The sequence below is a fragment of the Callorhinus ursinus genome, unplaced genomic scaffold (genome assembly GCF_003265705.2).
Source record: "Callorhinus ursinus isolate GAN/ISIS: 27379988/994484 unplaced genomic scaffold, GSC_fseal_2.0 scaffold43, whole genome shotgun sequence".
Taxonomy (NCBI): domain Eukaryota; kingdom Metazoa; phylum Chordata; class Mammalia; order Carnivora; family Otariidae; genus Callorhinus; species Callorhinus ursinus.
The window spans coordinates 12,310,581-12,338,076 of record NW_027397105.1 but is presented as its reverse complement, the minus strand read 5'-3'; the positions used below and the strand labels follow the sequence as shown (position 1 = coordinate 12,338,076).

General features: G+C 44.4%; 1 protein-coding gene across 5 annotated transcripts in view; it reads left to right on the top strand.

Moving 5' to 3' along the window:
- Nucleotides 1-27,496, top strand: part of NT5M (5',3'-nucleotidase, mitochondrial) — a 90,519-nt gene that overhangs the window by 22,454 nt on the left and 40,569 nt on the right. For 3 of the 5 annotated variants that reach the window (XM_073881817.1, XM_073881815.1, XM_073881816.1), the window contains exons 4-5: nucleotides 21,323-21,455; nucleotides 22,822-23,742. In XM_073881817.1, coding sequence (XP_073737918.1) covers nucleotides 21,323-21,455; nucleotides 22,822-22,964 — 276 coding nt within the window. In that variant the 3' untranslated portion in view covers nucleotides 22,965-23,742. Of the gene's footprint in view, nucleotides 1-21,322; nucleotides 21,456-22,728; nucleotides 23,743-27,496 lie in introns of those variants that run through there. The other 2 variants (XM_025863919.2, XM_073881818.1) reach the window with 2 other exon arrangements.

Sequence of the window (27,496 nt, the reverse complement as noted above, 5' to 3'; positions counted from 1 at the left end):
TTTTTTTACCATGATTCATTAGTTCATCAAAGTTAATTTTTTTAACTGTTTTTTTTTATTTTTCTTTTTCCCTTTTTCAACCAACATCTTATCAATCCCTTTTTTAAAAAATGTTTTATTTTTCATTTTTAGAGTCATATTTTATCCCTTCATAGTAGTTACCCTTATTTTTGGCATATATATATAAGTTGTTCTCTCTTTAAAATTTTGAGATACAGTTTCTTAAAACAGATCAAAATATACCCTAAATCACTAGTGTATGGCTCTGTTCTAGTCTCCTGCCTGATCACATTCTCTCCCTTTCTTTTTCTTTTTTTTTAAATCTTCTTTCTTTTTTCAAACAACTTCTTATCTTATCAGTTGCTTTTATAAAATCTTTTATAATTTTCATCTTTACAGTCATCTTCCATCCCTTCATTGTATCAACCCTTATTTTGTACATATATGTCTTTCTTCCTTTAAAATTTTAGGAGGCACTTTTTTCTAACAGACCAAAATACGCCCAAAATCTAGTGTGTGGCACTGATCTATGCACTAGCCTGATCATATTTGATCATATTCTGCTTTTTTTGTATTGTTCTGTTTTTTTTTTCTTTCTTTTGTGTTTCTTTCCCTTTCATTTCCCCGGGTTTCAGGTCTTTTCTAATTTGTGTAGAGTATGTTTGCTGGGGACGTTGTTAACCTGTTAGCATTTTGTTCTCTCATTCATGTATGCTCCTCTGGACAAAATGACAAGACGAAAAAAATCACCTCAGCAAAAAGAACAAGAGGTAGTACAGTCAGCCAGGGACCTACTCAATACAGACATTAGTACGATGTCAGACCTAGAGTTCAGAATCATGACTTTAAAGATACTAGCTGGGCTTGAAAAAAGCGTGGAAGTTATTAGAGAAACCCTTTCTGGAGAAATAAAAGAACTAAAATCTAACCAAGTCGAAATCAAAAAGGCTATTAATGAGGTGCAATCAAAAATGGGGGCACTAATTGCTAGGATAAATGAGGCAGAAGAGAGAATCAGCGATATAGAAGACCAAATGATGGAAAATAAAGAGACTGAGAAAAAGAGAGATAAACAACTACAGGATCACGAGGGCAGAATTCGAGAGACAAGTGATACAATAAGACGAAACAACATTAGAATAATTGGGATCCCAGAAGAAGAAGAAAGAGAGAGAGGGGCAGAAGGTATATTGGAGCAAATGATAGCAGAGAACTTCCCTAATGTGAGGAAGGAAACAGGCATCAAAATCCAGGAGGCACAGAGAACCCCTCTCAAAATCAATAATAATAGGTCAACACCCCGACATCTAATAGTAAAACTTACGAGACTCAGAGACAAAGAGAAAATCCTGAAAGCAGTTCGAGATAAGAGATATGTAACCTACAATGGTAGAAATATTAGATTGGCAACAGACCTATCCACAGAGACTTGGCAGGCCAGAAAGGACTGGCAAGATATCTTCAGAGCACTAAACGAGAAAAATATGCAGCCAAGAATACTATATCCAGCTAGGCTGTCATTGAAAATAGAAGGAAAGATAAAAAGCTTCCAGGACAAACAAAAACTAAAGGAATTTGCAAACACGAAACCAGCCCTCCAACAAATATTGAAAGGGGTCCTCTAAGCAAAGAGAGAACCTAAAAGCAGCATAGATCAGAAAGGAACACAGACAATATACAGTAACAGTCACCTTACAGGCAATACAATGGCACTAAATTCATACCTTTCAGTAGTTACCCTGAATATAAATGGGCTCAATGCCCCAATCAAAAGACACAGGCTATCAGATTGGATTAAAAAACAAGACCCATCGATATGCTGTCTGCAAGAGACTCATTTTAGACCCAAAGACACCCCCAGATTGAAAGTGAGGGGGTGGAAAACCATTTACCATTCTAATGGACACCAAAAGAAAGCTGGGGTGGCAATCCTCATATCAGACAAATTAGATTTTAAAACAAAGACTGTAATAAGAGATGAAGAAGGACACTATATCCTACTTAAAGGGTCTATCCAACAAGAAGATCTAACAATTGTAAGTATCTGTGCCCCTAACATGGGAGCAGCCAATTATATAAGGCAATTAATAACAAAAGCAAAGAAACACATTGACAACAATACAATAATAGTGGGGGACTTTAACATCCCCCTAACTGAAATGGAAAGATCATCTAAGCAAAAGATCAACAAGGAAATAAAGACTTTAAATGACACACTGGACCAAATGGACTTTACAGACATATTCAGAACATTCCATCCCAAAGCAACGGAATACACATTCTTCTCTAGTGCCCATGGAACATTCTCCAGAATTGATCACATCCTAGGTCACAAATCAGGTCTCAACTGGTACCAAAAGACTGGGATTATTCCCTGCATATTTTCAGACCACAATGCTTTGAAACTAGAACTCAATCACAAGAGGAAAGTCGGAAAGAACTCAAATACATGGAGGCTAAAGAGCATCCTACTAAAGAATGAATGGCTCAACCAGGAAATTAAAGAAGAATTAAAAAAATTCATGGAAACCGTTTAATGAAAATGAAAACACAACTGTTCAAAATCTTTGGGATACAGCAAAGGCAGTCCTGAGAGGAAAGTATATAGCAATAGAGGCCTTTCTCAAGAAACAAGAAAGGTCTCAAATACACAACCTAACCCTACACCTAAAGGAGCTGGAGAAAGAACAGCAAATAAAGCCTAAACCCAGCAGGAGAAGAGAAATAATAAAGATCAGAGCAGAAATCAATGAACTAGAAACCAAAAGAACAGTAGAACAGATCAACGAAACTAGGAGCTGGTTCTTTGAAAGAATTAACAAGATTGATAAACCCTTAGCCAGACTTATCAAAAAGAAAAGAGAAATGATCCAAACCAAAATCATGAATGAAAGAGGAGAGATCACAACCAACACCAAAGAAATACAGACAAGTATAAGAACATATTATGAGCAACTCTATGCCAGCAAATTAGATAACCTGGAAGAAATGGGTGCATTCCTAGAGATGTATCAACTACCAAAATTGAACCAGGAAGAAATAGAAAACCTGAACAGGCCTATAACCACTAAAGAAATTGAAGCAGTCATCAAAAATCTCCCAACAAACAAAAGCCCAGGGCCAGATGGCTTCCCAGGGGAATTCTATCAGACATTCAAAGAAGAATTAATACCTATTCTCCTGAAACTGTTCCAAAAACTAGAAATGGAAGGAAAACTTCCAAACTCATTTTATGAGGCCAGCATTACCTTGATCCCAAAACCAGACAAAGACCCCATCAAAAAGGAGAATTACAGACCAATATCCTTGATGAACATGGATACAAAAATTCTCACCAAAATACTAGCCAATAGGATCCAACAGTACATTAAAAGGATTATTCACCACGACCAAGTGGGATTTATCCCTGGGCTGCAAGGTTGGCTCAACATCCGCAAATCAATCAACGTGATACAATACATTAACAAAAGAAAGAACAAGAATCATATGATCCTCTCAATAGATGCAGAAAAAGCATTTGACAAAGTACAGCATCCTTTCTTGACCAAAACTCTTCAGAGTATAGGGATAGAGGGTACATACCTCAATATCATAAAAGCCATCTATGAAAAACCTACAGCGAATATCATTCTCAATGGGGAAAACAGAGCTTTCCCCCTAAGGTCAGGAATGCGGCAGGGATGTCCACTCTCACCACTGCTATTCAACATAGTATTAGAAGTCCTAGCCACAGCAATCAGACAACAAAAAGAAATCAAAGGCATCCAAATCGGCAAAGAGGAAGTCAAACTCTCACTCTTTGCAGATGATATGATACTGTATGTGGAAAACCCAAAGACTCCACCCCAAAACTGCTAGAACTCATACAGGAATTCAGTCAAGTAGCAGGCTATAAAATCAATGCACAGAAATCAGTGGCATTCCTATACACCAACAACAAGACAGAAGAGAGATAAATCAAGGAGTCGATCCCATTTACAATTGCACCCAAAACCATAAGATACCTAGGAATAAATTTAACCAAAGAGGCAAAGGATCTGTACTCAGAAAACTATAAAATACTCATGAAAGAAATTGAAGAAGACACAAAGAAATGGAAAAATGTTCCATGCTCATGGATTGGAAGAACAAACATTGTGAAGATGTCAGTGCTACCTAGAGCAATCTACACATTCAATGCAATCCCCATCAAAATACCATCCACTTTTTTCAAAGAAATGGAACAAATAATCCTAAAATTTGTATGGAACCAGAAGAGACCCCGAATAGCCAGAAGAATATTGAAAAAGAAAAGCAAAGCTGGCGGCATCACAATTCTGGACTTCCAGCTCTATTACAAAGCTGTCATCATCAAGACAGTATGGTACTGGCACAAAAACAGACACATAGATCAATGGAACAGAATAGAGAGCCCAGAAATGGACCCTCAACTCTGTGGTCAACTCCTCTTTGACAAAGCAGGAAAGAATGTCCAATGGAAAAAAGACAGTCTCATCAACAAACGGTGTTGGGAAAATTGGACAGCCACATGCAGAAGAATGAAACTGGACCATTTCCTTACACCACACACAAAAATAGACTCCAAATGGTTGAAAGACCTAAACGTGAGACAGGAGTCCATCAAAATCCTAAAGGAGAACACAGGTAGCAACCTCTTCGACCTCAGCCGCAGCAACTTCTTCCTAGAAACATCGCCCAAGGCAAGGGAAGCAAGGGCAAAAATGAACTATTGGGATTTCATCAAGATAAAAAGCTTTTGCACAACAAAAGAAACAGTCCACAAAACCAAAAGACAACTGACAGAATGGGAGAAGATATTTGCAAATGACATATCAGATAAAGGGCTAGTATCCAAAATCCAAAAAGAACTTATCAAACTCAACACCCAAAGAACAAATAATCCAATCAAGAAGTGGGCAGAATACATGAACAGACATTTTTCCAAAGAAGACATCCAAATGGCCAACAGACACATGAAAAAGTGCTCAACATCGCTTGGCATCAGGGAAATCCAAATCAAAACCTCAATGAGATACCACCTCACACCCGTCAGAATGGCTAAAATTAATAAGTCAGGAAACAACAGATGTTGGCGGGGATGCGGAGAAAGGGGAACCCTCCTACACTGTTGGTGGGAATGCAAGCTGGTGCAACCGCTCTGGAAAACAGTATGGAGGTTCCTCAAACAGTTGAAAATAGAGCTACCATCCGATCCAGCATTTGTACTACTGGATATTTACCACAAAGATACAAATGTAGGGATCCGAAGGGGTACGTGCACCCCAATGTTGATAGCAGCAATGTCCACAATAGCCAAACTGTGGAAAGAGCCAAGATGTCCATCGACAGATGAATGGATAAAGAAGATGTGATACACACACACACACACACACACACACACACACACACACACACTGGAATATTATGCAGCCATCAAAAGGAACGAGAGCTTGCCATTTGCAATGACGTGGATGGAACTGGAGGGTGTTATGCTGAGTGAAATAAGTCAATCAGAGAAAGGCATGTATCATATGACCTCACTGATATGAGGAATTCTTAATCTCAGGAAACAAACGGAGTGTTGCTGGAGTGGTGGGGGGTGGGAGGGATGGGGTGGCTGGGTGATAGACATTGGGTAGGGTATGTGCTATGGTGAGTGCTATGAATTGTGCAAGACTGTTGAATCACAGATCTGTACTTCTGAAACAATGCAACATATGTTAAGAAAAAAGAAAAAGAAGAAGATAGCAGGAGGGGAAGAATGAAGGGGAGTAAGTCGGACGGGGAGATGAACCATGAGAAATGATGGACTCTGAAAAACAAACTGAGGGTTCTAGAGGGGAGGGGAGTGGGGGGATGGGTTAGCCTGGTGATGGGTATTAAAGAGGGCACATTCTGCATAGAGCACTGGGTGTTATGCACAAACAATGAATCATGGAACACTACATCAAAAACTAATGATGTAATATATGGTGATTAACATAACAATACAAATTAAAAAAACTAATGATGTAATATGGTGATTAACATAACAATAAAAATTTAAAAAACCAATTAATGTGATATAATACATTAACAAAACAGATAAGTATATGATCATCTCAATAGATGCAGAAAAAGCATTTGACAAAATTCAACATCCATGTTATTTATTTATTTTAAAAGATTTTATTTCTTTATTTTGAGAGAGAGTGTGAGCAAGGGGAGAGGCAAAAGGAGAGGGAGAGAGAACCTCGAGCAGGCTCCAGATTGAGTGCAGATTCTGACATGGGGATCAGTCCCACGATTCTGAGATCATTACCTGATCTGAAACCAAGAGTCACTCAACTGACTGAGCCACCCAGGCGCCCCTGAACATCCATTTTAATAAAAGAAAAAAAAAACAAACCTCTCAACAAAGCAGATGTAGAGGGAATGTACCTCAACATAATAAAGGTCATATATGATAAATGCACAGCTAATGTTATTCTTAATGGTGAAGAGCTGAAAGCTTTTCCTCTGAGATCAGGAACAAGACAAGGATGTCCACTTTGACACTTTTGTTCAATATAATATTGGATGTCCTAGCCACAGCAGTTAGGCAAGAAAAAAAATCATCCAAATTGGAAAGGAAGAAGTAAAACTACCACTATTTGTAGATGACATGATATTATATATAGAAAAACCTACTGACTCCATCAAAAACCTGTTAGAACTAATAAATTCAGTAAAGTTACAGGATACAAAATCATACACAAAAATCTGTTGCATTTCTTTACACTAATAATGAACTGTGAGAGAAATTAAGAAAATAGTTCCATTCACAATTGCATCAAAAAGACTAAAATACTGAGGAATAAATTTATCCAATGAGGTGAAAGACCTATATATTAAAAAACCATAAGACATTAATGAAAGAAATTGGAGAAGACAGAAATAAATGTAAAGATATTCTGTACTCATGGATTGAAAGAATTCATATTGTTAAAATATTCATACTACCCAAAAACAATCCACAGAGTCAGTGCAATTGCTATAAAAATTCCAATAGTAACTTTCACAGTCCTAGAACAAACCGAAAATTTGGAACCACAAAAGACCCCAATAGCCAAAGCAATTTTGAGAAAGAAGAACAAAGCTGGAGGTGTCGCACTCCCTCATTTCAAACTATATTACAAAGCTATAGTAATCAAAACAGTATAGTATTGGCATAAATCAGACACATAGGTCAATGGAACTAATAGTCCAGAAATAAACCCATGCATATATGGTCAATTTATGACAAAGGAGCCAAGAATATATGATGGAGAAAGGACAGTCTCTTCAAGAAATGGTGGTGGGAAAATTGGACAGCCACATGCAAAAAAATGAAACTGGACCTCTATCTTATACCATGCACAAAAATTAACTCAAAATGGATTAAAGACTTGAATGTAAGACCTGAAACCATAAAACTCCTAGAAGAAAAATAAGCGGTAAGCTCCTTGACATAGCTCGTGGCAATGGTTTGAATCTGACACCAAAACAAAAGCAACAAAAGCAAAAACAAACATGTGGGACTACATCAAACTAAAAGCTTCTGTACAGCAAAGGAAACCATCAACAAAATGAAAAGGCAACCGCCTGAATGAGAGAAAATAATTACATATCATATATCTGATAAGTGGCTAATATCCAAAATGCATAAAGAACTCATACAACTCAAAAGCAAAAACCAAACAACCCCCAGACCAAACAATCTGAGTAAAAACTGGGCAAAGGATCTGAACAGACATTTTCCAAAGAAGATATACAACAGGTACATGAAAAGAAGCTCAACATCACTAATTATCAGGGGGATGCAAATCAAAACCACAATGAGATGTCATCTCACACCTGTTAGATTGGCTTTTATCAAAAAGGCAAGCAATAACAAGTGTTGGTGAGGATAAGGAGAAAAAGGAACTATTGTGCACTGTTGGTGGGAATGTAAATTGATGCAGCCACTGTGGAAAACAGAATGAAGATTCCTCAAATGATTAAAAATAAAACTACCATCTGATCCTGCAAGTTTACTTCTGGGTATTTATTCCAAGAGAACAAAAACACTAATTTGAAAAGATATATGTACCTCTATGTGTATTGAAGCATTATTTATAATAGCCAAGATATGGAAACAACCTAAGTGTCCATTGATGAGTGAATGGATAAAGAAATTTTGTTCTCATATGCAATGGAATATGACTTCAGCTATAAAAAATAATGGAATCTTGCCATTTGTGACAACATGGATGGACCTCAAGGGTATTATGCTGAGTGAAATGTCAGACAAAGACAAATACTGTATGATCTCTTATATGTGGAATCTAAAAACAAGCAAACAGGGATGCCTGGGTGGCTCAGATGTTTAAGTGTCTGCCTTAGGCTCAGGTCATGATCTCCAGGTCCTGGGATCAAGCCCCATGTCGGGCTCCCCGCTCAGCAGGGAGTCTGCTTCTCCCACTCCCTCTGCCTCTCCCCCTGGTTGTGCTCCCTCTGTCTCTCTCTCAAATGAATAAATAAAATCTTTAAAAAAATAATAAAAACAATAAAAACAAACAAACCAAACAAAAACCCCAAATCCAAGCTTATAAATGCAGAGAACAGATTGGTGGTTATAAGAGGTGAGGGTTGGGAGAAATGGGTGAACAATTTGCTTGTTTTAGTTTAAATAAATCAAATTAAAAAAAAAAACTAATGGAACTGCAAGGGGAAATAGACAAATTCGCAATTCTTATCTGAGGCTTTAATATCCCTGTTTTAATAGCTGATAAAATAAGTAGGCCCCCCCACCCCAAATCAGCCAGGATGTAGAAGCCCTTGAACAAGCATTGACAACCAGCTTGACCAAGTTGACATTTATATAACACCTCGCACAACAACAGTAGATATCTGTCCTAGTCCAGTGCACGAAGAACATTTAGCAAGATAGGCCATGTTTTGGTATAGTGGATATACTAAAAGCCACTGAATTGTATACTTTAAATTGGTAGATTTTATGGTATGTGAATTATAGCTAAAAAAAAATTGTTCAAATGGCTGATAGTTCCAAAACCAACTCTATTCTTCTGCTTAGATGTGGTTATTTTATCATCTTAATTGGGTTTGTGGACAGAAGTGCACGATACCTGTACTGGGTCCTGGGTCAAGCCACTTTCCCTGAAAATCTTGGGCTTAATGCCACCATTTTTCACATCTTTCACTAAATGAAGTAGGCCAGTAATGATGACACCTGTCGTTGGGTAATGGCATGTCCCCACCATCTCCCAGGACTTGCATCCCCTCCCTGATTTGAGGCTTGTCCTGGGATCTGCACATCTGAGCAGAGCAAGACTTTTGGGGGGATTCCACCCAACATCCGATGAGCAAGGACCATGTCTAACTCACAGATCTTCATTTCTGAGCTGCATCTTTGCTTGGGGACCCACATGGCTCTGAGAGGGCTGTGAGGAGGTGTCAGGGAGCTGCTCCAGGCCATGTCACTACCTTGGGTGTTTTGCCCCCTGTCTTTTCTCAGCACCATCCTCATCAGCATCCGCCTCCCCACATTCATCATCCTCACACTAAATTCTTCACTCCTACAGTGACTGGTTTTATGAGCTTGCTGCTCATACCGTAGGTCTTGAGAGATCACCTCCCTTGAAAGTCCTTCTTGTGATTCTTTTGCTAACATGTAGTTTGGATTCAGTTTCAGTCATTTTGACAGATTCTGGTTTAGGAATGGCAACACCATTTTACACTTGGATAGCTCTACATTCATTTTATCCCCAAGTATTTTTAGGAACTGAAATTGTAATCAGGTGAATAATGAGCAATGCCTCTCTTTCAAAATAGCAGCTAATAAACATAATGAATGAATCTTGTCCAAGCCCTGACTTATCCCTAGAGGTGTCCCTCAGACACCTGACCTCTCTGAGCCCTGGCTGAACCTGAGAGTCACACTTTCACCTCTGGATCTGTGGCCCCGCCTGTGAGCTTCTCAACTCACCTCTCTGGGACTTGGCTTCTTTGTCAGTACAGTTGTAGTAATACCTTCCATGGGCATAATTAAAATTGGTAATCAAATTGCATTATATAAATGTATCAAGTCAACACATTATACACCTTAAACTTCTACAATGTTATATGTCAATTATAACTCAATAAATGTAAATTAAAAAAATAAGTTGAAGAAGAAATTTACATAAAGCACCCGACACTATGCTTGCTAGCAGTAAGTGTCATCCCCTTGTTTCTGTCTCCACATTCTCCTGTCCAGCAATAAAGAATGAACTTCAACACACATTTCTCAAACTAGAAACCCTAGACAATTCTATGGTTGATTAGTTTTTCTGCATTCTTGGATCCCAGAAAAATAAGTTTTGTTTAAAGTTGCCTGTTAGGGTAAGAATGAAGGGGAGTAAGTCGGAGGGGGAGACGAACCATTAGAGACGATGGACTCTGAAAAACAAACTGAGGGTTCTAGAGGGGAGGTGGGGTGGGGGGATGGGTTAGCCTGGTGATGGGTATTAAAGAGGGCTCGTTCTGCGTGGAGCACTGGGTGTTATACACAAACAATGAATCATGGAACACTACATCCAAAACTAATGATGTAGTGTATGGTGATTAACATAACAATAAAAAATTATTAAAGTTGCCTGTTGCCTATACAGTTTGATTAGAACTGTTTTTTAAAATAGTAAATTAAAAAGGGGAAGGAAATAGAGCCAGTTACAGATGTTTCTTTCTCTAACGTTCCTCGATCTTCCAAATTCTATTTGATAAGCCATTACTTTTGCAATAAAAGTGTAAATTTTTTTTGGCTGGCATTCATTCAGCAAACATTTACTGAGCGATAATCTGCTACAATGCTTACAAAATGCCCCGTCTCTGCTTTAGGAAGATAGGTGGTTATCAGTCTGTGTCACAGGCTCTGTAGTCACACAAGAGGAGGAAGCCAGGGTCAGCTTCTTGGGGAAAGGAGGAAGTGAGTCGAATCACGGAGGTGAGAAGACAAAGAAGTGGGAGAGCAAGCTCGGAGTGGTTGGAACAGCATGTACAAAGGCAAAGAGGAATTCCAGGGATCTTGGTGGGAGTGTGGGGTGTAGGGGAAAAGGAGAGAGAGGCATGGGAGGGAGATGGTGCTTGCAGGGGGGGTTCGGGATGAGAGGGGAGAAGCTAGAGATGAGACTGAATAGGCAGGAAGGGAGCCTTTGGTAATCAGGAGTTTGTACTTGAGGCTACAGGCACTGAGAGGCTTTTGAAGGATTTTTAAACAAAGCTGTCATAAATCCCATTGGTGTTTTTGAACACTCGTTGCAGCAGTATAGGAGTTCATCAGTGGAGGCCACATAGAGCCTGCTGTGGTGATCCAGATGGGCTATAAGGGGGACCTAAACTAAGACAGTGACAAAGACCCAAATGGACTTACCTGTTGCCATGGGGATGACTTGAAACACTTCTTACACCCATGGGAAACGGTGAACACCCTAGAGATAAACGGGCTATGGATGTGAATAGAAAGCTCCCTGAAAGCAAAAACCTACAGCGAACTTACACGCAGAGCACTTAACTTTATTAGGAAAGAAGTTACACTTGAAGTGATTTTTTTTTTCCTATTAGGGATAACTGTTCAAAAATTACAATAACTAGTATTAGGTAAATATTTGCATTTTCAGATATGGTTGATGGAAATAAACATAAAACCTTTCTGGGTGGCAATTTAGCAGAAATCTCAAATTCCTTAACATTTGCCTTATTGCTATATATATATTTTTTGCATTGTTTATTAAGATATAATTGAAACTCAGCAAATTTACTTCCTTAAAGGATAATCACCACCACAGTCAAAATGCTTCCTCTCGGGCCCCAGTCATCGGGGGCCCCCACACTGTTGTGAGTTTTGCTTTTAGGAGCTTTACCAGGTTCTCATAGTGAAGCTCAGGAAAAAAAAATTCCCTTGCACTTCTGGTAGGGGGAGGAAAAAGTAACTATTTTGAAATGTGCCAGAATATTCTATTCTTATTAACAAGGCCTACCCTCAACAAAAACTGTTTTACAAAAGCCTAAGTTGCTGACGTTTTATCAGAACTTAACTTGACCTTTCCTCCTGCCCGTTTAGCTGTCCTATCCCACTTAAGAGCGAAGCACTGTGAAACACTGGCAAGGCTCACAGTCCAGGGGTACAGGCTCATCGATAGACTGAGGCCTCATCACAGGACTAGAGAACGCTGTCCCTTTCCCCACACCTCACCACCACATTGCTAAAGGCCTGTTTTCTGCAGTTCCTTCTACCCAGTACATCTGTATGGCTTTCAGCAAAAAGTTACAAGGCATACTAAAAGGCAAAGAACAGGGCGCCTGGGTGGCTCAGATGGTTAAGCGTCTGCCTTCAGCTCACATCATGATCCCAGGGTCCTGGGGTCGGGTCCTGCATCGGGCTCCCTGCTCAGAGGGGATCCTGCTTCTCCCTCTGCCTCTCTCTCTCTCTCTCTCTCTCTCTCTCTCTCTCTCTCTCTGTCTCTCATGAATAAATAAATAAAATCTTAAAAAAAATAAAAGGCAAAGAACACAGTTTGAAGAAAGAGCAAACAATTCTAAGAATAAAAAATGAGTGCTGGAGTTCAAAACACTGTAACAGAAATGAAGAACGCCTTTGATGGGCTTGTTAAGTAGACTGGACACAGCTGAGGAAAGACTCTCTGAGCTGGAGGATATCTCAGTAGAAACTTTGAAACTGAAAAGCAAAGGTGAAAGGAGTGTAAAAACCAAAAACTAAACCTCCAGAGTATCCAAGAACCATGGGACAACTAGAAAAGGTATAACATACATGTAATAGGAATACCGGAAAGAGAAGAAAGAGAGAGAGGAACAGAATACTTGACGCAAAATTGACTGAGAAGTTTTCACCAAATGAATATCTGACACCAAACCACAAATCCAGGAAACTCAGAGAACACCCAGCAGGATAAATAGGAAAAACAAAAACAAAAACAAAACAACCCATACCTAGGCATATATTCATACTACAGAAAATCAAAGATGAGGGCAAAACCTTGAAAGAAGTCAGAGGAATAAAAAACCTTAGCTGTAGAGGAACAAATATAAGAATTATATCTGACTTCTCAGAAATCATGCAAACAAGAAGGGAGTAGAGTGAAATATTTAAAGTATTGAGAAAAAAAAAACCCACAAACCTACAATTCTTTCTCCAGCAAAATTCTTTCAAAAGTGAAGGAGAGTGGTGCCTGGGTGGCTCAGTCGTTAAGCGTCTGCCTTCAGCTCAGGTCATGATCCCAGGGTCCTGCGATCAAGCCCCACATCGGGCTCCCTGCTCTGCGGGAAGCCTGCTTCTCCCTCTCCCACTCCCCCTGCTTGTGTTCCCTCTCTCGCTGTCTCTCTCTCTGTCAAATAAGTAAGTAAAATCTTAAACAAAAAAAAGTGAAGGAGAAATAAAGATGTTCTTGAACATACAAAAATGGAGGGAATTTGTTGTCCGCAGACCTGCCGTGCACGAAACGGTAAAAGAAATTCTTCAGAGAGAAGGGAAATGATATGTCAGAAACTCAAATCTACATGAAGGAGGAAAGTGCATTAGAGAATAAATGAAGGTAAAATAAAAATTTTCATTTTTGATTCATCTGTTTTTTCAGAATAGCATTAGCAACAATGTATTTGACGATTATAACTTCTGTGCAAGTGAAATGAATTACAGCAATGATATATACATGGGATGGGAGGGAGAAATTAGGAGTACATTGCTATTATAATGTACTTTCACTATCTGTGAAGCAACGTGTTTTTGAAAGTGGACTTGGGTTAGTCGTAAATGTGTATTTCAAACTCTGGGCCAACCACTTAGAAAAGTAAAAAAAAAGAAGTACATGCTTCTTGATATGCTAAGAAAGGGTAGAAAGTGGAATTATATAAAATGCTCAATTAAAATCATAAAAAGTAGAAAAGAGTGGAAGACAGAACAGAAATAGAAGAGGGAATAAAGGCAGAAAGAAAATGGTTTTTCTCTCAAAAATGGTAACAAATACAGCAGATATTAATCCAACTATACCAATAATCATTTTAAACATCAATGGTCTAAATTAAAAGACAGATTATTATAGTGGGTCAAAAAAACAAGGCCCACATTCATGCTGTCTCCAAGAAACACAGTTTAAATATAAAGACATAGACAAGATTGAAAGTAAACAGATATATAGCATGATATATATAGCATGATATATCTATTATCATGCTAACACTGTCAAAGGAAAGTGAGAATAGCTATTTTAACTTGAGACAGAGCAGACTTCAGGCCAAAGAAAATTTTCATGGATAAATAAAGGCATTATATAATGGTAAAAGTGTTAGTTTTCCAAGAAGACATGCTAATCCTTAAAGTGTATCCATTTAACAACGGTGTCAAAATATGTGAGGCAAAAACTGATAGAACTTCAAGGAGAATTCAATGAATCCACTATTACAGTTGTAGACTTCAACATCCCTTTATCAGAAATGGACAGATCCAGTTGGCAGAAAACCAGTAAAGATATGGTTGCATTCAACAATACCATCAATCAACTAGATATAATTGACATTTAGAGACTACCTTAATAACAGAAGAATACATATTTTTCTCAAGCTCACATGGGACATTCATCAAGGCTGACCACATTCTGAACCACAAAACACACCTTAGAAATTTAAAATAATAGAAATCATACAATATATGTTCTCAAACTAGACACCAGTAATAGAAAGATAGCTGGAAAATCCGAAAAGTCCTGGAGATTAAACAACACACTTCTAAATAACACATGGTTCAAAGAAGGAGCTCAATAGAAATGTAAAAAAAATATCTAGAAGTGAAAATGAAAGCACAGCTTATCAAAATTTGTGGGATGCAGTGAAAGCAGTGCTTAGTGGACAATTTGTAGCAAGGTCTAGATGACCTTGGACATGATGATGATGACTTTTTAGACACAACACCAAAGGAACAATTCATGAAAGAAATAATTGATAAGCTGAGCTTCATTAAAATGAAAAACTTCTGCTTTGCAAAATATGATGTCAAGAGAATGAGAAGACAGGTCACAGACTGGGAGAAAATAGTTCCAAAAGACAACTGATAGGGGACTGTTATCTAAGATATACAAAGCGTTCTGAAAACTCAACAATAAGACAATGGACAGCCTATTGAAAAAAATGGTCTTAAAACCTAAACAGTCACCGTATCAAAGAGGATTTACAGATGGCAAATAAGCACATAAAAGGGTGCTCAATATCCTGTCATTAGGGAATTGCAAATTAAAACAACGGTGAGCTATTACTATGCACTTATTTAAATGGGGTGCCTGGGTGGCTCAGTCAGTTAAGTGTCTGCCTTCGGCTCAGGTCATGGTCCCAGGGTCCTGGGATCGAGCCCCGCATCGGGCTCCCTGCTCAGCGGGGAGTCTGCTTCTCCCTCTGCCACTCCCCCTGCTTGTGTTCCCTCTCTCATTGTCTCTGTCAAACAAATAAATAAAATCTTTAAAAAAAAAATGGCCAAATTCCAGGACACTGACAACAGCAAATGCTGGAGAGGATATGGAACAACAGGAACTCTCGTTCATTGCTGGTGGGAATACAAAATGGTAGAGCCACTTGGGAAGATAGTTCGGCACATCCTTACAAAACTAAACCTACCCTTAACTGTATGATCTGCTAATCACACTCCTTGGTATTTATCCAGATGAGTTGAAAACATATGTCCACTCAAAACCCTGTACACAGATGTGTATAGAAGCTTTATCCATGATAGCCAAGACTTGGAAGCAACCAAGATATCCTACATGGTTAAAGAAACTGTGGTATGCCCCAGGTAGAGAAATATTTTCAGCACTAAAAGGAAATGAACCAACAAGCTATTAAAAGACATGGAGAAACCTAAATGTATATTACTAAGTGAAAAGAAGCCCATCTGAAGAAGCTACAATACTGTATGATTCCAATTATATGACATTCTGGAAAAGGCAAAACTATGGAAGCAGTAAAAAGATCAGTGATTGCCAGAGGTTGGTGGGGAGGGAGGGATGAATAAATGGAGAGCAGAGGATTTTCAGATTAATGAAATTATTCATGGTGGATGCATGTCCTTATACCTCTGTTCAAACCCATAGAATGTGCAACAACCAAGACTGAACCCTCATGTAAATTATGGACTTTGGATGATAATGATGTGTCAGTGTATGTTCCTTGAGTGTAACAAATGCCCCACCCCGTTGTTGGATGTCAGTAATGGGGGAAGTTGTGCATATTTGGGGACAGGAATTATATGGGAACTCTCTGTACTTTGTGATCAATTTTTCTGTGAACCTAAAACTGCTCTTAAAAAAATAAATTTTTTTTAAAAATAAATAGTGTGCCTTTGTGTCCCTTTCAGTCAGCCCTTTTCTCTGTGTCTTCCCTCTCTGGGTGTTGTTGGTAAGAGTGAACTACTGATGTGTTCTCCATGGCTAAACTTTTGCCTCCTACACAGTGTCATATAGTAGGGACTTATATAGTTTGTGTCTGGCTCTCATTTGAAGGCATAATACTTTTGAGATTCATCCATGTTACTGCATGTATCAAGAGCATATTCCTTTTTATTGCTGAATCTAATTCTACCATATGACTGTAATCATCATTTGTTTATCCATTTGCCAGTTGATGGACTTTTGGGGTGTTCCCAGCTTTTGGCTTCTGTGAATAAAGTTCCTATAAACATTCATGTCCACATCTTTGGGTGGATGTGTGCTTTCATTTCTCTAGGGCAGATAGCCAGAATGGGATTGGCTGGTTTGTATGATAGGTGTATTTAACTTTTAAAGTAACTGTCAAGCTATTTTTAAAAGCAGCTGTCCCGTCTTGCATTCCTACCAGCAGTGTATGGGTTGTCTGGTTGCTTCACATTCTTGTGTGCACTTATTATTGTCCATCTTTTTTATTTCAGCTGTTTTAGTAGGTTCCTCATGATATCTCATTGTGGTTTTGATTTGTGTTTCCCTAATGATGAACGATGTTGAGCATCTCTTATATGCTTATTTGTCCTCTTTGATAAAGTGTTCACATTTTTTGACTGATTCTTCATCGGGCTGTTTGTCTTAGTTTGAGTTGGGAAAAATCTTTATTCTAGAAACAAGTCCTTTACCAGATTATGGGCTTTTTAACAAATATTTTCTCTCAGTCTGTGGCTTGTCTTTTCATTTTCTTAACTGTGGCTTTTGAAGAGCAGCATTTATAATTTTGGGTTTTATATTTGGGTTTTGGTCCATTTTGAGTTAATTTTTATATACAGTAGGAGTTAAAAATAGAAGTTTTTATGTGTGTGGTTTTATGTCTTATTTTTTTTTCTTTTTTTGGCCTATGGGTACCCAGCTTTTCCTCTGTTGGAAAGCCCCCCGTTTCTCTGTTGAATTACCTTGGTACCTTTGGGTCTGTTTCTTAAATATATTCTGTACCTTTGATCTAAATATCTATCCTTATGTGAATACCACTTTATCTCAGCTACTGTAGTTTTATAGTGACTTTTTTAAAAAAAAGAATTTATTTATTTATTTTGACAGAGAGAGAGTGAGTACGAGCAGGGGGAGGGGCAGAGGGAGAAGCAGGCTCCCCGCTGAGCAAGGAGCCTGATGTGGGACTCCATCCCAGGACCCTGGGATCATGACCTGAGCCTAAGGCAGACACTTAACTGACTGAGCCACCCAGGCATCTCAACTCTTTCTTTTTTTTTTAAGATTTTATTTATTTATTTGACAGAGAGAGACAACACAAGTGGGGGGAGGAGCAGAGGGAGAAGGAGAAATACACTCCCCACTGAGCAAGGAGCCCAATGCGGGATCGATCCCGGGACTCTAGGGCCATGACCTGAGCCAAAGGCAGACACACTTAACTGACTGAGCCACCCAGGTGCCCATTTATAGTGACTCTTGAAAACAGTGTGAATTCTCCAGCTTTATTCTTCATTTAAAAAATTGTCGGGGCACCTGAGTGGCTCAGTAGGGTAATAAGCATCCAACTCTTGGTTTCGGCTCAGGTCATGATCTCAGGGTCGTGGGATCCAGCTCCACATCGGGCTCTGTGCTCAGCGCAGAGTCTGCTGGAAATTATCTCCCTCTCCCTCTGCTCCTCCCCGCTGCTCACACCTCTTTCTCTCTAAAATAAATAAATAAAATCTTTAAAAAAATAAATATTTGACGATTGTGGTAAAGTACACGTAACAGAATTTACCATCTGAACTATTTCTAAGTGTGTAGTCAGCCTATTTCATATTTTTGGTGCTATTGTAAAAGGTATTATTTCTTTCATTTCAATATCCAAATGTATATAAATACAAGTGATTTTTGTATATTGACCTTGTATCCTGCTATTTTTTTTAAAGATTTTATTTATTTTTTGACAGAGAGAGAGACAGCGAGAGAGGGAACACAAGCAGGGGGAGTGGGAGGGAGGGAGAAGCAGGCTTCCCGCTGAGCAGGGAGCCAGACGTGGGGCTCGATCCCAGGACCCTGGGATCATGACCTGAGCTGAAAGGCAGACGCTTAACGACTGAGCCACCCAGGTGCCCCGTATCCTGCTATTTTGAAAAACGTATTTGTTCTAGTAGCTTTTTTACATATAATTTGGGGCTATTAAAGTTTAACTATAATGACATTTATCAAGTAAGTACTATGTGTCAGGCATTACTCTGTGTCCGACATAGATTTAATGTAATCACATCAACAACACTGTGAAGACACTGAGTCTTAGAAGGTTGAGTGGTTTGTTTGAGGCCCCACAGCTCAGACACATCAGAACCACAGGAGAGGAGAGAGAAGACCCAAAGCTAGAAGCCTTTGTCCAGCTGCCTAGTACTGAGCGCTTTCTGTGTGCCAGGCACTGGGCTAAGACTTTTATGTACATTTTCCCATTTAATCCCCAGAGGAGTCCCATGAGGCGATACTGTTATCATCCCCATTTTACTGTGGATGGCTTGGACAACTTGCTGGGGACTCTTCATGACCAATGTGTGGGCTCTGGAGGTGCAGACCCAGTGTTGAACGGGACTCTGCCACTCGCTGAACCTCTCTGAGCTTCAGTTTATTTGTATGGCATTGATTTGCCACCATGACCCTTTGAAAATGTACATCTAGAGTCGTTTTCCTAAGTGAAACCCATGTTTGGAGCTGCTGCACTTGTGGTGCACAGACAGGTGCCAGCCCAAGACCAGAGAAACACAGAACTTGGATGGGGGTGGAAACTTTCATGGCCATTTGACATGGATGCAGCATCCAAACACATGATTGGATTTCGTATCTTTTTTAAAAAAATTTTTATTTCAATTCAATTTAATTAACATATAGTATATCATTAGTTTCAGAGGTAGAGTTTAGTGATTCAGCGGTTGCATATAACACCCAATGTTCATTACATCATTTACATTACATCACATCACATCACTTACATCTCCTTACTGCCCATCACCCAGTTACCCCATCTGCCCACCTAATTCCCTTCCAGCAACTGTTTGTTTTCTAGAGTTAAGAGTTTCTTATGATTTGCCGCCATCTCTGTCTTTGTCTTATTTTATTTTTCCGTCTCTTCCCCTATGTTCATTTGTTTTGTTTCTTAAATTCCACATATGAGTGAGATCATCTGGAATTTGTCTTTCTCTGACTGACTTGTTTCACTTTGCCTAATACCCTCCAGTTCTATCCACGTCATTGCAAATGGCAAGAATTCGGGTTTTTTGATGGCTGAGTAATATTACATTGTATATATATAATACTACATCTTCTTTTTCCATTCATCTGTTGATGGACATCTGGGCTCTTTCCACATTTTGGCTATTGTGGACATTGCTGCTATAAACATTGAGGTGCAGGTGCCCCTTTGAATCACTATGTTTATATCCTTTGGATAAATACCTAGTCGTGAAATTGCTGGGTCATAGGGTAGCTCTATTTTTAACTTTTTAAGCAACCTCCATACTGTTTTCCAGAATGGCTGCACCAATTTGCATTCCCACCAACAGTGTAGGAGGGCTCCCCTTTCTCTGCATCCTCGCCAACATCTGTCATTTCCTGACTTGTTAATTTTAACCACTCTGACCAGTGTGAGGTGGTATCTCATTGTGGTTTTCATTTGCATTTCCCTGATGCCTAGTGATGTTGAGCATTTTTTCATGTGTTTGTTGGCCATTTGTAGGTCTTCTTTGAAGAAAAGAACTTGTCAAACTCAGCACCCAAAACCCAAAAAATCCAGTCAAGAAATGGGCAGAAGACATGGATTTCATCTCTTACAGACAGAGGGGTCCACAATAAATTGGGAATTAAGAAAACAATCAGTCCTTCGCCATAGATAGTTTGTGAAACCAAGCTCTAATAGAAGCCTGGCGGACTGAGAACAAGGAGTCTCTCTCCACCAAGGCCTGAGAGGCCCCATGGGACCTGGCCTGCCCCCTGCCTCTCTCTTTCCTCCTGCTTCTCTCTCTGCTGCACTCCAGCCACTCAGATAAACTCCAAAGTGTGTTCCTGCCCTGCACCGTTTGCATTTGTTATTCTGTGTGGAACTTTCTTGACCTTTAATACCCAGGTTCTGCCACGTCCTGCGCAGCCAGTTGCAGATGTCTCTTCTCAGAGAGGCCTTCTCTCCCTGCCCTCTGTCAGAGCTCCTTGCTGTATTACTTGGCAGGCCTGTTCCACCTGAATTTGCTTGTCTGTGTGCTGTGTCTCCTGCATTGTAGAATGTGGACTGCATGAGAGCGTCTCTGCTACACACTGGGGGCTCCCAGGTCCTCGTGGATGCTCAGTAGACCCTGGGTGCATAAGGGACTGAATGAAGAGAATGCTGCCTGCTGCATCGGCTGTTTGAGGCTTAGATAAGGTGATGGGTGGTGAGTGTTTGTGGAGTAGGTATGCTGGAAACATTAGCCCCGGGCCATTCCTGCCTCTGCACCCGCACTGCACCCCACGCAGGTCAGGGGCCCTGCAGACTGCTGTTCGGGAGGCAGTTTCCCTGGAGGCATCTAACGAATTGCTTCAATGTGTCTTGAGCTCTGTCCCCCTTCGCCTCTGTCCCTAGAGCCCAACAGAGTGCATGCACACGGGAATCAGAGAAGACAATCATGGCATGAGTGTTGGATTGCGTAGACCAGGCATGGGCAGGATTGGAGCTGTGGGGACATGGACAAGTCACACCATCTCTGGAGTATCTGTTTTCTCTGCTGCCCGTGGGATCATCTCATCTCCCTGATGGCAGCCCTTCTACCTGGAGAAAGCCTGGCCGGGCCCCAGCTCCGTCTGTGCCCAGGTCTGACGGCACTCTCTTCTCCCCCTACCTGTTTGTGTTCCAGTATGCCTGGGTGGAGAAGCACTTTGGCTCTGACTTTCTGGATCACATTGTGCTGGCCACAGACAAGACCGTGGTCTCTGCCGACCTTCTCATAGACGACAGGCCAGACATCACAGGCAAGTGGCCTACGGCAGGTGAGGAGCAAGTGTGGAGCCGAGAGCCGCCGGGACAAACACCACATGGGGCTGGCCTCAGGGCCCATGCCCTGAGTGGTCCCCACTTGATCACCAGCGGTGTATTAGGCCTCCAGCCTCAAGCCCAGTGCTGAGCCCCTTCCCTACCAGGAAGACAAGGTTATTCTCAGCATCCAGCCTTGGAAGGGGTGCCACTGGGAGTCAGGAGAAGCAGGCCCTAGCTTCTGGGGTAACTCATGGGGTGGCCTCAGATGAGTCCCTTTATACCTTGAGGCCTTGCCTTTCTCATCTAAAATGAGGGCCAGACTGGCTTCCAAATGTTTGGTTTTAGCACCAAAGCCATTTTTTCCCCCCAAGAGCAATTTGGAGTGAAGCTACTATGTAAAACAGAAGAGCAAAGCATCATTTCTTTAGTTGAAGGTGGTTTGGGAACTGTATTTATCCCTTTTGCTTCAAGGTGACTCCTTCCCAGCAAACAAACACACACACACACACACACACACACACACTTTAAACTGGCTTAGAAAGGAGAGGGGAGATTTATCAGCACACCTACTTGGAAAGGTGAGTTAGGAAGGCTTCAGGCACGGTGAAACTAGGAGCTCGAACAACATGAGTCCAAATTCAGCGGCTTTGTCTCCCGGCTCTGCTCTGGTTTGTCTTTGTATGCAGGCACGCTCTCTCCTCTCAGTATCCGTCAGCAGTTTCGGGGTTAAATCCTATTTTGGACCCCTCAGTGGGATAATACAGAATATTGCTTCCCCGATGGCTTTTGGAGCTGCCTCAGGAAGCATGTGCATCTCTGCACTAATCACAGTGTCCAGAGGGTAGAATTCGTGGGTGTGCCCACCCCTGACCTCCCTGACCTCCCAGACCACGCGGTGTCACAAGGAGAGTCGGGGCACACGGAGGGGGAGCTCCCCAGCGCCCCGCTCAGCTTCCGTGTCCAGCCACGGGGGAGCAGGGGAGAGGCCTGGGCAAGGAGGAGCCAGGGAGGCAGTGCCAGTGCGCAGAAGTGGACATGAGGGATGGGAGCTTAGGGAGGGCTCGTGGGGCCCACGGCCAAGAGCCGGGAAGCTGCGGGAAGGCTGAGCCCGCGGGAGGGCAAGGGCCGGGCATCAGCAGGGCTCAGCCTCCGATGGTGGCTGCCGCAATGGCCGGCACAGAAGTCCCCGTGTGCGGTGCATCCGCCGGGTGCCACCCCCCTCCCCCCCCGCCCCCTGTGCTTCCTGTGGCCGGGCTCACGTAATCCTGGCCACCTGTGTCGAGACAGGTGCAGTCACCACTTTACCGACGGGGACTGGGAAGCCTGCCTGAGGACGCTCGGGGGCCTCCGGGGACTGAGGCGCTGCTTTCCCGCCCACAGGGGCCGAGCCAAACCCCAGCTGGGAGCACATCCTCTTCACAGCCTGCCACAACCGGCACGTGCAGCTGCAGCCCCCCTGCCGCAGGCTGCACTCGTGGGCGGACGACTGGAAGGCCATTCTGGACAGCAAGCGGCCCCGCTGAGCTGGACTGTGCTCTGGGCTCCCCCGCGGGGCCCCTGACCTCAGGGCTCCCAGCTCAGGGCCCCCCGCCCCGGGGGCGGGTGGGGGTCCCTCTCACATGGCCCGGGCCCACTGCATGTCTCCCCGCTCTCCCCAGCCCTGCCAGGCCTTAAACTGATCTCGGGGCAGGGCTGGCCCAAGGGCCCTGGACAAGACACGTCCGGCCAGGCGGTGCAGGCCGACCTTGGGCCCGGGCCAGGCTGCACGGGGCTACACGGGCTCCAGACCGGAAGGAGCCAAGGGCCGGCAGTCCTGCCCCCATCCCTCAGGGAAGTCCCCCGCCATCGGGTCTGCAGCCCCTCGGCCAGGGTGCCGGCAGTGAGGTGCTGGAGGGGCGAGAGGGCTCCGAGCAGGAGCAGGTGGGATGGGTCCTCACATTCTGGGCCGCAGCCCCTCCCTCCGCTGCCCTCCCGCCCGGGCCCCTCTCCCCTCCCCACCCCCGCCCAGGGGCCCACCGTGGATTCAGCAAACAGTCCCCGAGTGCCAGGGCACACCAGGCTCTGTGCTGGGGGCTCCGCACGCCGCCCGGCCTTGGACCGGCCCAGAGGTTTCGCGCACCCCTGTCCCTGGGGCCCTGCTCACAGGGCCCAGCAGTCAGCAGCCTTGAACATTTGTGGAAGGCCGGCCAAATAAATGCGGTTCACGTGTCACCCGAGGATGTGGCCCCCTCTAGCCCCTGCCCCGAGATCGTCCGGCGTCTGGCCCCTGGGCACCCAGCTGCACACCCAGCTGCGCACCTTGTAAGTACTTGGGGGGCCGCCTGCACTGCTGAGGGCTCTGAGGAGGGCGCGGCCTCACCGCCCACTTCGCCAGGGATGCTGTGTGGGACCAAGGGGGAATGGGCTGAGGGAGGAGCTGGTGGCCATGGTGGTCCCCTGGGTAGGCCGCCCACCATGCTGACTGGTCCCCCCCCTCACGTGCCTCCTTGCCGTGCATGACCCCCCGCCCCGGCCTCCAGCCCCTCCTGCCCTGCCCAGTTCAGAGCACCTCCCTCTCTGCTCCTCTCCCATACCATGTTCCTAATGAGAGCCCAGGAGCCGTGTGGGGAAGGGGCAGGGGGAGGTCACCTTCCTTTTGTGCTTTTTGGCTTCTGTTCTCTTCCGCCCACCGGGAAGTGGCAACTTGAACCTACCATCACCTCCCCAGGCTTTCTTGAAGACCTTCGCCCCTCCACTTGCTGTCCTCCCCATCGCCACCCTGCAGAGAAGCCCTAGTTGTCCCATCTCTGGGGGCCCCCTGGGAGGCCCCTGTGACAGGCACACTCGGGCTGCCCCACGGGGTGGCGTCAAGTGGGAGAAAAGGTGAGGGAAAAGTGTCTGAAGCTCGGGCTGGCTGAGCTTCGGGGCTTTGTGGCTCTCAGGCCAGTTTGGTCATCCAGATGAGGAAGGAAGGACTGTCGGCTTGATCAAAGGCGGTCTTCCATGGTGCTGCCCCACCTCAGCAGCTGTAGCCCTCGGGGGGGGGGGGGGCTCTGCGGGTCCCGTCCTACGAAGAGTGTATTTGGGGTTGCATCACCTGACCAAGCAGGGCAGCGTCCTGGGGAGTCTTGGCCACCCTAGCCTGTAGCTCTGGGAGGGGTTAGACCCTGGAGGGCTGGCTCCCCAGCTGCTCCCCGGAGACCCTCTGTTGCCACCCACTTGAGGACAAGGCCACTGTCTAAGGGCCAGGAGACCATGCCACCTGCGCAATGTAGTTTCTTCCTGGGCCTGTCTTGTGGCCTCCACCCCCCAGTCGCCAGCAGACGCCTGCCCACCGAGCCTTCACGCCCTCTCCTAAGAGCCTCCCCTGCTTGGTGGTCATGCGGAGACCCCCTGAGATCCCATTGCCTGGGACGGGCAGGGCATCGCAGCCTCTGGCTTGGTGAGAACCACACTCTCCCCGGATTTGACCTTCTGGCTGGGAGGAGGACCCACAGAGCACCTGCTGCTCGTGGGGCTGGTGCTAGCTCAAGGCTGCAGCAGTGAACCAGACCCAGCCAGCCTGGTGCCCTCAAAACAAAAAAGCCACTTAGTTCATTTCTGTCTTGGGGCCTCATTCTGCTGAGGACAGAAACTTAATCCCATCAGGCTTTTCTTGGCCACATCTGGTTCCTCCCCAGGGAGTGTCCCAAGCGTAGGGTGGGAGGCATGCTGGGATGTGTGGTGGGGACTCGGGGGTGTGGATGTGGGGACGCTTTATTTCGTGTAGTGATGGCAGTGGTGAAGGGAATCCCCTCCTCATCCTCATGCTGGGGTCACTGGACCCATGGATGCTGGCGCCGCTGGCCTAGCCTGTCCCCCAAGGTCAGCTTTAGAGCCCCACATCTGGGGGACAGGCCACCTCCATCAGAGGGAGACAGTTGCTCCCGCCTGTGCCCTGCTGGGGGCAGTGAGACCCCTTTGCCTGCTCACCTCCTGCAGCCTTTTCTTCCCTGGCCAGTGGTGAACTGCAGGGAGCTCTAGGGCCCTGGGCATGAGGAGGGGTAGGGCGGGAGGCCAGGGCACAGAGCCCCCTCTCGGGGACTCCCTCCCTCACATCTGCCAGCTGTCTGCTCCCAGCCCGTGGCAGGGTCTCATTCTAGATCTCCTCACGGAGCTCTGGCAAGGGTGCTGCGCTCCGAGTCTCCCCAAACCTTTCCTTTTCAACTGATGGCCACCAGGACTTTTAAAGGCCAGTTTAAAAAAATTCCAAAGCTACAAACCACTGAATTCATTCTTTGCTCATCGAAGCTCACTCACCCTGAGGTAGCCACTCACCACTTCAGCTGCCTGATTCGTTTAAAGGAGAAAAAATAATTGCGGGGCAAGGATGCTTTAGTCAGTGCTTGGGAATGTGGCCCCCGCCAGACAGGCCATCCAGAACTCACTGTAATTATACCCAGCACTCCAGGAGAGGTCTGGGGGCTGCAGGGGTGGGGGGCAAGTGGAGTGGGGCCATGGGCTGCCTGAGGTCCCGGAGAGGCCCCTTCCAGCAGGGGGCATCACCTGAGGGTTGGGTAGAAGAAGGTAGAGCCCTCTTGGCTGAGGGAAGGCGGTGCAGAGGCCCTGGGGCTGGAGGGTGTTGCCGAGGAGCAGAAGCGAGTGTAGGAGGGAGGAAGCCATAGAACTGGAAGCCAGAGAAGAGAAAGGGGAGGTGGGAGATAGAACCTGGGCAGGTAACCAGCATGGACGGCTGCCCACCCCATGGCACTCACTCTGCCGTGGGGCCCGTCACCACCTCTTTGTGCCGGGGGTGGGGGGCACCCGCAACAGCTGATGACAGAGGCCAGGACTGCGCGGCTTTATGCTTTTGTTCTTGTCAAATGGGATACACACAATTAGAATGAAGGTGACTTTCTTCAAAGCCTGAGAGGCATATGTTTTGCTTTAGAACCATTGAATGGACTGCAGTGAAGGAAGTCTGCCCTCCCAGTAGGAAAGCCAGCTTGTCCTGCCCTGAGATGAGGTGGCCCTGGTCAGAAGTGGAGAGTTACCCCTTTGAAAACATTGGAAATGTTCTGGGTCCTAGGGTCAGAACCCCTGGAAGGAGCGACGGCCTCCAGGTCAGCCAGGGGTTTTAGGCAGAAAGACTCAGTGTAGTTTCTTCAGTCTTCTGGGTCATGGTGTCCCCACTGGGACCCATTCCAAAATCATAACCTTAGCAATGATCATTTCCTTAGCACTTATAGTGTTCCAGAGGCTGATGAGCATGTTCTATGGCCTCATAACCACCCTCTTGCGGTCACTCCCACTTAACTGATGGGGCTGTGGTCTCAGCAGAGTCAGGGGTCCCGACTGAGGCCATGCTGGGTCAGTGGTGCCAGCAGGATTGTAACCCAGGCAACTGTGTGCTCTGGGGCTTGTGACCTCTACATGACACTGTCCTCTGATCTGGAATGCCCTAAGTGCTCAGGTGTCCGTGGTGAAAGCTGAGTCAGTGCTCAAGGGATGGGCCTCCATCTGAAGGTGAGTATTCAGGCACTTAGCCTGCAGCAGACCCGAGGGCAGGTGGGAAAGGTTCAGGCCAGACCTGTGCATTGCTTAGAAGTCAGGAGAGTTGGCTGAGTTGGCCCTCAGTCACAAGCCCGAGGAAGGGGGTATGGGGAGGCTGGGAAGAGAAAGAGGTGGAAGAGAAGGGGGGGCAGGGTTGAGGGGGAAGCTCACTGATTCCCCTGCAGGCCAGGCAGAAGGACGAATATAACAGAGCATGCATGACACTTGGTACGTGACCTGTGGCCCCTGATTTGCCAGTGGTCCTCCCCTGCATTCCTGCCATTCAGGCAAAGCCAGGAGTCCCACTGCCCCACAGAGAGGCAGGCACGTGTTGTCTAGAACAGGAAGCCCATGGGGTGAGCAAGAAGGAGGAAATGGCCTGAGTCAGTACTCACTAGAGAGAAAGTGGCCTGCTGGTACTGGGATGAGTGACCACAGCTGGAGCGAGGATGAGCAGGAAGGGTCCTGGGAAGGGACCCCCCCACCCTCTCGCAAGTGTGTGCATCAGGGGTGTGAGAGGGATGTTAGAAATTCCAGCAACCAA